Raw genomic sequence first — 12,256 nt, 5'->3', positions numbered from 1 at the left:
TGGTCATCTGAATTAAATTCACCCATTCCAGTCCATTTTAGTTCGCTGATTCCTAGAATGTCAACGTTCACTCTTGCCATCTCCTGTTTGACCACTTCCAATTTGCCTTGATTCATGGACCTAACATTCCAGATTCCTGTGCAATATTGCTCTTTACAGCATCGGACCTTGTTTCTATCACCAGTCACATCCACAACTGGGCATTGTTTTTGCTTTGGCCCCATCCCTTCATTCTTTCTGGAGTTATTTCTCCACTGATCTCCAGTAGCATATGGGGCACCTACTGACTTGGGGAGTTCATCTTTCAGTGTCCTATCATTTTGCCTGTTCATACTGTTCATGGGGGCCTGGATAATTAGAGGTTAATAAATTATTTAACATAAGTAAGTGCCTTTTAGATTTAGAGGAACAAAAAATACATATATTTTTAAGTTGAGTAAAAGTTACAAAATCTAATATAAGATTTGAAAGAAAAAAATGAATGACAATGCAAGCCCTGTTAAATATTTCATAGAAATATTCACCAAGATATTATAGTATTGTCTTTAATATAGACTGCAAAGGTCCTTATTTTCCTTATTCCATCATACTAAGTAGAGTAGACTAGCTAACTCTGTATTCTTTGGGAATCTAAGGCAAATGGGCAAAGGGTCTGCATTTATTAATATATTCTAGGACATAAAACAGAGACCTTTATCTCTAGAAAGCTGAACAAATGAGACATGCATCTGAAATTCACTTCCCCACCTCCCCAAAAATTTCTTGCAAGGACCAGAACCGGGGTATTTGCTTTGTCAGTTCCTGCTAAGTTATTACCATAGAAACTCTCCCCCTTTTCCTCCTGAGGCAGTTAGTATATAATGGTCATGTTGTGCTTCATTTGTCTCAAATGGCCTGAGTTCCATTTCAAAGAATAGAATGATAATATGTATTGGGGCCTGAAGTATTTAGTTTTAATTTTAGTTTAGCTTTGTGTTTTCAAAAGCTAAAAGTCACTGTTTATAACTAGTGACAAGTTATAAATAATATATATTATTTGACTTGCTAAAATTTTATAGTAAAACATATGTCACTAATTACTTTTAAGACTAAATTAACCCAGCTATTTGTGCCTCCAAGTTTTCATTTGCATTATTTTAAAACACAACCATGGGGAGGAGAGGAGAGGAGTAGCCACTTAGACTCTTACAAACTTTAAAAATGGTTATCCTCTCCCTCTTGTTCTTCTTAATAAGTGTACTCTACAGGAGTACTTAAAGAAATCCCAGCCCAGTCTAGCTTCTCTCATTTGAGCAACTACTATATCCTGGAGTAAAGACACATTGGCATACAATTCTTCTTCATTGGCTGATCCATATTGTTTTCCTTTGTTGTTTGAGTTCTTCCAAAGTCAGTTCATATTAGCAGATCATGTTTCTTCAGAGCTGCAATGACAGAATGACTTATCATAGAGAACTAAAAGTTTAGGGAACACCTCACATCATGAGTTTCAAGGTTTGATTTCTTTAGTATTGGAAGTCTGAGCTTCATTGGTAAAGTCATTACATAACTCCCTGTTATATAAGTGTGGCATGTGATGTAATGAATCCGGATAGAAAATTAAAGGTATGACCCAGGAATGTTTATTTAGCATGTTTGATTGTGGCATCACTGATTACAAAAGGTAATCTCAGGAGTAGAACTTTGGTTATGAAATATTTTACTATATTCTATAGCACAAATTAAATCAAAGAGACTAAGTATCTGGCTTTCAGAATAATATAAGGCATTACTAAAAATTCAGAGTTGTCTTGATTGTAAATAGTAAAGTAAATAATAACATAGCTATCTTATTAGTATATATGATGTGGGCTCTGCATAGACATAAACTCTGTGTCAAAAGGTAACATTTGCTTGGTTCCTGCTATATACTATGTACTGGGCCAAAGGTGAAGGTACAGATGTTAAGCAAAACAAGTCACCAGCTTTGAGGCACTTACAAAGTACATTAATAGGAAGGAGAAAAGGCTTCACTACTGCCATATAAGAAAAAATCGGGCTGAGTTAGCCATGCATCATTCAGACTACAGAAGGAATTATTGATATTTGATTCTTTCGTGGGGAGACGGACATAGTAACTGTGATATCAGCATAGTGTGAAAAACAGTGTGATAGAGATTTTGTGAAGGGGAATGTGAGGACACACGAGAGAGAACAGCTAACCCACGGTGGTCTGGGAAGGCTTCCTGAGAGAAGTGAATCCAGACCTAAATTGTACGGAATAAGTGAGAGTTCCCTGGGTGAAGAAAGAGGAGAAAGGGACTCAGAAGAAAATGACAATTTCGTGGGGGATCATCATGGTTAAAAAAACTCTTGAGTAGTTCCTTGTTTAGGTGCTTGAATTTCCAAGGCAGGAGAGGAAGCCAAAAGATCACTTTGCATGTCATGTTAAGGAACTGGAACTTTATCTTGTAGGAGCTGGGAAGTCATTGAAAGTTTTAGGCAAGTGAATGACATGATCAGATACGTATTTTAGCTGCTTCTGTCTGGCAGCAGTGTGGAGGTTGATGGATCCTGGGGAGCAGGCAGAGGGAATAGGCAAGACCAAAGGCCCCAGGGGACAGAATCTGATATCTAAATCTAGGACAGAAGTAATAGCAGTGGTGGAAAGTAGATAGCAAGTGAATTCAAGAAATATTTAGGAAAAAAATATTTAAGACATTAAATTGACATAATTTGGCAATAAATAAGGAGCAGAAGTTGTGAGAGAGAAGATTCAAAGCAGAGTGAATCCAGATTTCTGGTTTGGGTAATTAGGTTAAGTGCTAGCACTCAGTGTGTGACTCACCCCACAACATGAGGCAACTGAGCAAGGTACTCATGAAGAAAAACAAGCCGCATATACATGTGAAGGTGGCATACAAAGCAAAACCACACTCAGCTACTTGAGCAAAATATCTGAAATGTTCTTTTCTATTTGGCTAGTTACTAGGTTTTTTGTATTTTAGAAGTAGAAGATAAAAAAGTTATTTGGGGGGAGGGGGCTGTGCCTCATGTCATGCAAGATCCTAGTTCCCCAACCAGGGATAGAACTCACGCTCCCTGCAGTGGAAGCGCAAAGTCTTAACTACTGGACTGCCAGGAAAGTCCAAAAAAATTCTTCATAATAATTTACTAATACCTGTCTGGATTCATACAGAACTTTTTAGGAAACTTCAGTTAAACATCTTTTGTTATATGAGTTTAAATATATAATATAAATATTTTAAACCCCAATTGCCAAAAGAATTATTTAAAACTCAACTATATAAGGTGCTAATATTCTTACATTACTAAACGGAAAGTCAAAAGATCCTCTTAAAAGTTTCTGTAACCAATTCTACTCCCAGATATATACCCAAGAGTAAAATGCATGTCCACCAAAAAACGTGTTCATAGCAGTATTATTCATAATAGCCCCTGAATGGGAACAACCCAAATGTTCAGTAACTGATAAATGGATAAGCAAACATGGTATATCCATATAACAGAATGTTATTTTGCAGTAAAGAGGAATGAATTACTGATACCTGCTACAACATGGATAAACCTTAAAATATTATGTTAAGTAAAAGAAACTGGACACACAAAAAACATGTTATGTGACTCCACTTTGGAGACTGATTGCTAATGGGTATGGGGTGATAAAAGTGTTCTCAAATCGATTGACATGGTTGGAGAATTCCGTGAATGTACACAAGACCACTGATTTGTATACTTTAAAAGGGATAAATTGGACCATATATGAAATACATCTCCAAACTGTTAAAAAAAATTAAGGTGATGCAAGAGGAAATAGTTTAATTATATTAAAATTATAAAAGCAAAAATAGAGAAAAATTATTATAGCTATCAAAAATAGGAAGGTAGTATAAGTAAGATAAATCCTCATATATGCTAACTATATGATGATAAATAAAAACAAGAAAAATAAGTATATTTAGAAATATTGAGGTAATCACCAGTATTAGAAGGAGTTAACATGACTGCGTCTGAGAATGGAAAGTGTAGGATAGTGGACTGTTGGTTTTATGATGTGCCCCATTTGATTATTAACCATGTATTACTTGATAAAATTAATCTTAATAAAGAAATAGACCACATAAAATCAAACACATATATGTATCTGCATGGTCTTTTAGCCATGGTAGTGACCAAGAAATTCAAGATAAAATAAATACAGATGTGTATAAATCTGATGATGTAAATTCCTTTTGCCTCTTTTTTCCCCAAATTCCAAACCAACCTAGTAGTTATCTAGGACTACTACTTGGCTTATCATCAGAAATACTTTAGGAGCATTCTGCTTCTGCTGTGTGCAGTTCACTGGAGTTAAGTGACTTGAAGAGAAGAATGCCTTTAAGCCACAATGTGCTGAGACCTTGCTCCTGATCCTCACGTAGTTAGGAGTGGAAAGGCTGGCTGAGAGTGGATTTGGCAGATGGACTATTTGAAGAGGGCAGGCACGGGTTAGGGGTCAGGTGTATCAGAGAGTCAAAAGGCAGCACAAGGGCAGTGAACACCTGGAGGCAAAAAAATGAAGTGGATAGAAGCTCAACACTGCTTCTTTAGTTTTTGCCCAAGCCCCTTCTATCTGCTACTGAAAATTCTTTTCTGTGCGGCATGTGGAATTTTCCAAATGTGTTTTCAGATAGCTGGAAAGGGGTAAAAGCCAAGTGCTTTAAAAAGCATATGGAGCTCATCATTTGATTTCAACATCTATTTAGAAAAAGTACTTGTATTCCCCCTCCCCAATTGTGGCCAATTTAATAAGACCCATTTTTCTTGAATCCCCAGTGCCTAATTACTCATATTTCTTCCTTAAAGCTACATTCTGGTTTAGGATTTTTGTTGTCGTTTAAGTCTCTGAAGCACTCTAGGAACCCTTGCTCTGGCTTTGTTTTTTTGGAAGCAAAGGAAAAATGATCTCCTGGTTTACTTTTGGAATCTGCAAAGCAACTTTGAGGTCCCAGGTGGATTTAGTGTTTGGAAAGGGGAATTTGGGGGACTAGGGTTGACCCTGAGCCCCCAGATCACTGTTCACATTTACAAAAGCAAACCTGGTGTCCCCAATTGCTTTTCTCTTGAGGTTGGCTTAACTTTATTTATCTTCTGCCTTGGGTCACTGCCCCTGAGGTGCTTCAAAAGCAAAACCCAAAGACCCAAAACAAAGAAAGCTAAACCAGATTCAAGGAAAAAATGACCTAGCACTCTGGGTTCACTTTTACAAAGGCAAAAAGTCACTTCAAGAGTTCCATAGAATGGTTTTAAGTCGGCCTAGATTCATTGTGTCCTTTGCACAAAGTGATCTCAACAGGTCTGAGACCCCAGGTTTCTTGGGTGTAGATTTGGAGTGCAGTTTAGGATGGGAAACTGTCAGCAGGCTAAATGCTTTGACACAGACTAACTCTTCAGTGATTCTGAAGTGATTCTCAACTATTTTGAGCATATAAATGGACCACCCATGGAACCATTTCTTTTCTTAAGCCGAATCTTTTTGTTTGCTGGACATACGTAGGAATCACTGAGGAAGTGAAATGTACAACTCACTTTAAAAAGTTGGCATAAATCCACCTTATATTATCAGATTACTTATGAAGGGCATTTTTAAATCCTTGGTAAAAAAAAAAAAGTTAGGTTACTAATTTTAGGTAATCTTATAAATCATGATGAAATAGAACTGAAACACGTTATTTTGCTATTCATTTTTGTATGATCCATACTTTGCTTACTTCCCCAAAGGATTTAAGATGGAATTACTTTACTTGACTATTGGAACAAACCCATTTTTAGAACCTAATACCAATTTTTGTTATAATATGCCTGAGTTTATCCTTTAATAAGTAATTGTAAAACTCCTTGCAGATAATCTAGAGGAGATTTTTGTTTTTGTTCATGTTTGATCTACATCTTTGAATTTCAGTTATATGTGTTAACTAATAAATGCACCTGTTGAGAGCATGTCTCACAGTTTATTTACAAGACTGAGGGAGATTTTTTGTGATTAATAACATGTATTATTTGTGTACTGCCATCTGAAGGAAGCAAAACTTGAGACAGAGAAGTGAAGTTTTCCTTAAGGATAGAGTACATCCTGTGAAAGCACAACGAATGTGAGAGGCATTCCCAAAGCAGTGACTGTGTGGAGTGAAGAAGTTGGTGGCACCACTCCAGTTTCCTCATCCCTTCCTGTCACACTTTGGCTCCAGAGCATCATGTTTTTAAACCATCCCAGAAACCTGGGATCCTGCTTCTTGGTCAAAATAGGCACAGGTAGCAGCTTGCAGAAATGGACTCAGTCCATGAGCCTGGCCCAGCATAGTGTTACGTAGGACCCAAGAATAATGCCCTGGTTTTGTGTTACATCTTTCATCTCAAAAGAACTGTACTTTAAAAAGTGAAAAAGGACCTTATAATTGTTATGGATGGAGGGACACCCGTAGTCCATTCAGAAAAAGCAGTGCTTTTTTCTCAAAGTTCATTTACCTGGATTAACATTAGACCCAGTGCCTTCTAATGAGGAAATCTATCCTCTGTATCAAGCCCCTGATGTCAAGAGCCGACTCATTGGAAAAGACCCTGATGCTGGCAAAGATTGAAGGCAGGAGGAGAAGGGGACGACAGAGGATGAGATGGTTGGATGGCATCACTGACTCAATGGACTTGAGTTTGAGCAAGCTCTGGGAGATGGTGGACAGGGAAACCTGCTTACTGCAGTCCATAGGGTAGCAGAGTCAGACACAACTTAGTGACTGAACAACAACAGATGGGCAATTAGGTTAAATTTTGTGGTTTCTGTAATTTCTAAAGAAATTTATAGAGATAAGAACTTTGCATATGAGTATCCGACCTTGTGAGAAAAGAGCATATCTAGGAAAGTCTGTTTTTGTGCTGTAGAAGAACCACTTCTGTACTCACAGTTGGAGTTGGTGTAGGTTTTAAATTCATTAAATGGGCTCCTCCTTTCTCACCTGGGGGTAGATCAGCTCTTATTTTAAGGCCTTTTCCTCTTCCAAATCCCAAAGGTCATGTTGCTGCTGCTTTTCGGAAAGAAAGGGAATTTGCAGCCAGTACATTAAGTGGTTACTTTCTGCTGACTGTGCGCATGCCCACACACACTTGAGCAAACACAAATGCATACCTGAAAGAGGACTCCTTCAAAATGAGGCTTTTAACAACTGTGTGAGGGGAATTCATTATTGGAATTTATTGGGGGAAAATAAAGTATGTATGTAAATCTTATGAAAATAAAGACAATCACAGTTACCCATAATCCCACCATACAAATTACAGCTATTCTTAACATTTTCTCAAATTTTATTCCAGTCTCTTTTGATGGGTTTTTATGTGATTTTATTAGTAATGTTTATCATAAGCTTCTTCCCAAGTTATTTCAAATTCTGTGTAAGCATTGATTTGAATAACCACTCTATACATAGATATACCTCACTGTTTAACCCTTCTGTTAACATTGAGATTTAACCTGTTTTCAGTGTTTTTTTTTCCTTCTGCAATTTTTGATAACACAAGTAACATTTTTGAGATTAATATATTTGTTGATAAAATTTCATCTACCTTTATTATTGTTCACTGAAGTTAGATTCCTAGAAGTAGGATTAGAGTCAAAGGGAATGGCCATTTTTTTTCTGAGGTTCTTAGATAATGCAAAATCACAGTCTAGAGAAGTTATATTAATTTATATTTTCATTGCAGAGTGTAGAAAGTAACTATTCCTCCTTGTGAAAGAAGGGGAAATGTTGCTTTAGCAAGAGTAAACTTGGAGTACTTGGAGTACTTCCCTTTTCTTTTTCAATGTATTCTTTTAACATTATCTCAGTGCAGTTTCTGTACCAGTGTCTTAACCCTTGGTATGGCCTAGAATGTTGTCTGAAAGAAAAAATAGCCTGGCTTTTCATATTAGTAGCAAACATTTTCATTATAGAATTTTCTTCTTTGTACAAGAAAGTCTCTAATTAGTAGAGAGGGGAAGAGTCAAACAAATCCATTGTCTTTCCTAAGGAAGAGCTAGTGTCTTGTAACTTTTCTCTGGTTTTTAACCACCCCAGAAGTTTTCTCTCTCTCAGAGTCAGTGGATTGGCTCATGTATTCTATGAGTAAATACAAATACTTCATTTGAAAGCAAAACCACTACACCCCGTACTTGTAAAGTGAGCTAAAACAAAAAGAAAGAATAATATAAAAACTGAAGGAAGGTAGTAAGTAAAGCATTTAGCTTTCTGAAACAGTTTAGATGGGGATAGGAAGTTGGTCTTAAATGGCTTAAAGGGGATTAAGGTTTTAAAGTTGGATAAGGAGTTTGGTGCTTTGGTTTAGGCATGGCATTGCTTTTAAAAGATTACTTCTAAATTTGACAACAATTCTAACTGGAGATTATAAAGCAAATAGTCAATTTTAAAACACTATGGAAAACAAGAGGGTTTCCTTTTTGTTGTTGTTTGTTTATACAAAATGATTGCCTAGAGTTAACAAGCTGAGTCCTGAAGACCTCATTTCATAACACTACTGAGGATCTATCACCAGGGAGAATCCAGCAGAGGTTGTTTAATGCACTTCATTGAGATTATCTGAGCTTTTTGGTTTAAATTACTTTGGGAAAGTCTAGGTGTAAACGACTTCTTTGAAAGGTAAACATACTTAACCTCTTAAAAAAAAAAAGGTTCAATTTAAATTCTTTAAAATTCTTCAGTTAGTGGCAACCTTTACTAATTAAATCTGAGTATGAACCAAATAATGTGTAAAGATTAAACCTCTATACATTAGAACAAGTGTTAATGTATTTATATAAAAGTGTTTTCATTATTTTACAATTATTTGGAAATGCAATGAAGTACTTTATTAGAAAGGCAACCCCTCACAATTTTAGTTATTTCAAAAGTGAAAAGACACTATACACTACATTGGTTATAAAATGTAGTTAATGAAGTTTTAAAAATAAGATTGGTTATTCTGTTCCATTTGAGAAGCAGATGGATCAAATGGATCAAGAGTAGCATATACTTTATGTATTAGCTGTGGATAAATAGTCAAAAATTGCTTTAACATTTTTCCCGTCTTCCTCAGCTCCTCGACCTGTTTATGGTTTGGGATTGGTCTACTTATCTAGCTGATTATGGTCAGCCAGCGTCTAAGTACCTTCGGGTGAATCCAAACACAGCCCTTACTCTTTTGGAGAAGTGAGTATATTCTGAAAGCTTCACATATCATTTTAGCAGCTGGTAATTCAGTGATAATTGAAGAACTAGAGATTTTTAATCAAAAGAAAAATGTCTACATGGAGCTTAAAAGTTCAGTTCATTTTAATGACCAAAATATAAGCCGCCTTCTTTCTGGCCTTCAGCGTTGGTATAGATTTTTACGAGATTTCTGTTTGTGTTGATATGAACTAAACATTTTTCCTATTGTGTCCTCAATATCTGGCTTAATTAGCTTTAGAGAGGGACTGGAATCAGTTTGCCATCAGTGCTATCTAAAGCCTACCATGATGGGCTTGGATTCCTTACAGGTAGAGAAGTATGCCTTTTGAAAAAATAATATTATGAAATCTGAAGTAACAGAACACTTACTGGTGCATCTTGTCCAGAAAACACGTGTTGTGTTTCTTTTCCTTCTCATGCAGCATGTTTTCTTTTCTCTGTATCATATTTCAGATATCACTATTAAAAATTTCAATTTTTTGAATTGAATGTCTTATTTTCCCACATTTCAAAATATCTGTGGTGTATTTGATTTGAGAAGGACACAAGGAACGGTTTTAAATAAATTGTTTTACAGTGCCATGAAACACCACTGAGGCAAAACAAATTACTGCTTTAAATTTTCTGTTGTTTTTCCTTTCACCTTGTCTTGCTATGAGCATGATTTTCAGAGTCTGAGAGGGTGTGTATTTTAGCATACTTTATGGAATGATATTAGAAAATAGTATCATGTAAGAAAACATGCTTTTAGATTTATACACTAATGCAAAAACACCATTTCATGTAGAATGCAAAATAAAGCTGCCAGTATTTTCTGCGGTTGCTATCTCTGTAACTCTATTAGTAATACCTATTTTCTTTGAAGTATATTTTTCAAGCATAGATTTAGTGTGAGATAACACAGAGCATGCCAAGATATCTTAGTTGTTACAGTATAACTTTTAAATTCCTTCTATTAAGCTTCTTCATTCACATATATTCCTAGGATGAAGGATACTAGCAAAAAGAACAATATATTTGCTCAATTCAGGAAGAATGATCGAGACAAACAGAAGTTGATAGAGACAGTTGTGAAACAGCTGAGAAGTTTGGTGAATGGTATGTCCCAACACACATAGCCTTCACATCGCTTGTACTCAGTGACACCAAGTCTGTGACTCAACATTGATCTCTAACGGGCACTGGTCATGATACAGAAAATTGTTTGCAGAATTAAAAAATACAATAGGGAAAAGACACTGATGAGAGCTTAGAAACAAGAATTATAAATATCATTTGTATGGATTTTTAAATAATTGAATACTATTTTATATATGGAAAATGTGACATTAATTTTTTTGACTTCTAGGGAAAAAAGGCAAAACTGTAATATATAAATCAGGTCAAAAATTGTACATGAAACTGTGTAAATACATTAGAAGAACTTATGCCTCTATAGGTGTTTTTTCTATTTAGACTCAATGATTGTTCTGGTTGTTTTTTTTTTCTTCCCAGTATCTGGTTTTGGAATGCAATCATGTATGACATTTCCCTGACATTTTCTGACTTGTAGCTTGAATTTTCACCTCACTAGTATTTAAGTAGACTAACTTGTCTAATTCTGCTGATTCTGAGGGAGGAAATAGACAAATATTTAAAGGAACCTGAAATCGAACTTTATTTAACCCAATAAGAATGTGAATTACTTGTTCTACTTGGGTGGTTTAATTTAATCTGAATATGAAGAAAAGGTATTTGGATTTTCTGAAGATGCAATGTTGTTTCTGTTCAGCAGGGTTAATATTTCTAACTATATTGTTTGTAGCTGACCCCATTTATTTGGTTTGGTTTGGTTCAAGTTAGGAGGACAGAAGCTAAGTGGGGCTAACCACTTCAGGTGCCACTTGTGCTAGGAGAGACATACTCCTGCACATACAAGTTACCACAGGGGTCGGGTTACTTTCTTCAAGGCGCAGACCTCAGTGCTGGATCCTTATTGCAGAAACAAGCCAAACCAAAATGAACTCTGGAAAACCTAAAACGAATGTACATTTTACTCTGTGTAAATTACTGTGGTCCAAATGGTAATATCAATCTGATCCTTACTTTGTCTTCATTGTATTTATGCTGAATAATCCTTTTGCATTTTCAGAATTTATGCCTGTAAGAAACTTATATTTGACTCTGTAAAATAAGTGTAAAGAATTATATGTGCATTTCTTGATTTTGTGATTAAATATTAAAAAGGTTAAGCAGGTTGCTGAAAATTCATTGCTGTTGCATCTGTTTAGAGTTTCCTGATTTGAAACAACTGCTTTCTTCAGAAAGGCTGTTATTTAGTTACTGGAATGGGAGTATCGCCAAAACGAAGAAAAGTATTTATTCTCTTGACCGTCTCTAATCCTAAAGTATTTAACGTTTTAAAAAATATTATATGGAAAGCATGGTTACTTCTAGGTACAATACAGTACATTCTGGAAGTTACTAGAGACGGCGAGCTGCTAGTTCTCTCTGAGGACTGGAAAGCGGTGGCCCTCGAGTGCCTTACCCAGCCCTCCAGGGCACTTGGGACGTCTCCCCGGCTTGGGCTGAGGCGTCCCGGATTCAGAGAGACGCCGCCTTTTCACTGTTTGGAGCAGACCACTGTGGGTTCGCAGCGGCGATGGTCTTGAGGAGTTTACATTTCTCAGGCAAACAAGCACCCGGCAATCCCCACCACCACCCCGCCCCCGCAACACGCACACCTCTTGGGTTGAGCCGTAGTGATTAGGACGCCGGAGTCCTGGGCATTTAGGGCCCCACAAAAAGCCCGAAAAGCAACTATGTAGCCTAATGGGATGGAAGGATACAAAGGGGGAGGGATCGGTGAATTTGGTCCTCGAGACCCGAAAGGCGCCCGGGGGTATCTGCTCCTCGTGGGGTTAGGGGGAGTCTCCGTGAAGCTTTGGAGCAGTGACACTACCCCCTTTTGAAGGATTCTGGAAGTGGTGGACCGGAGACCTGGAGGGGAGGGGATGTCGAAGAATCGCAACCCAGGCCATCCT

General features: G+C 36.8%; 1 protein-coding gene across 4 annotated transcripts in view; it reads left to right on the top strand.

The window, feature by feature from the left end:
• EXOC6 (exocyst complex component 6) overlaps positions 1–11,483 on the top strand; it is a 194,042-nt gene extending 182,559 nt beyond the window's left edge. For 3 of the 4 annotated variants that reach the window (XM_010842194.1, XM_010842196.1, XM_010842195.1), the window contains 2 exons: positions 9,100–9,212; positions 10,219–11,479. In XM_010842194.1, coding sequence (XP_010840496.1) covers positions 9,100–9,212; positions 10,219–10,351 — 246 coding nt within the window. In that variant the 3' untranslated portion in view covers positions 10,352–11,479. Of the gene's footprint in view, positions 1–9,099; positions 9,213–10,218 lie in introns of all 4 variants that reach the window. The other variant, XM_010842197.1, reaches the window with a different exon arrangement.
• The last annotated feature ends 773 nt before the right edge of the window (positions 11,484–12,256 follow it).

This window comes from Bison bison, unplaced genomic scaffold (genome assembly GCF_000754665.1).
Source record: "Bison bison bison isolate TAMUID 2011002044 unplaced genomic scaffold, Bison_UMD1.0 scf7180017864172, whole genome shotgun sequence".
Classification (NCBI taxonomy): Eukaryota; Metazoa; Chordata; class Mammalia; order Artiodactyla; family Bovidae; genus Bison; species Bison bison.
The sequence above is the reverse complement of the archived record's forward strand: the minus strand, read 5'-3'. Positions and strand labels throughout refer to the sequence as shown.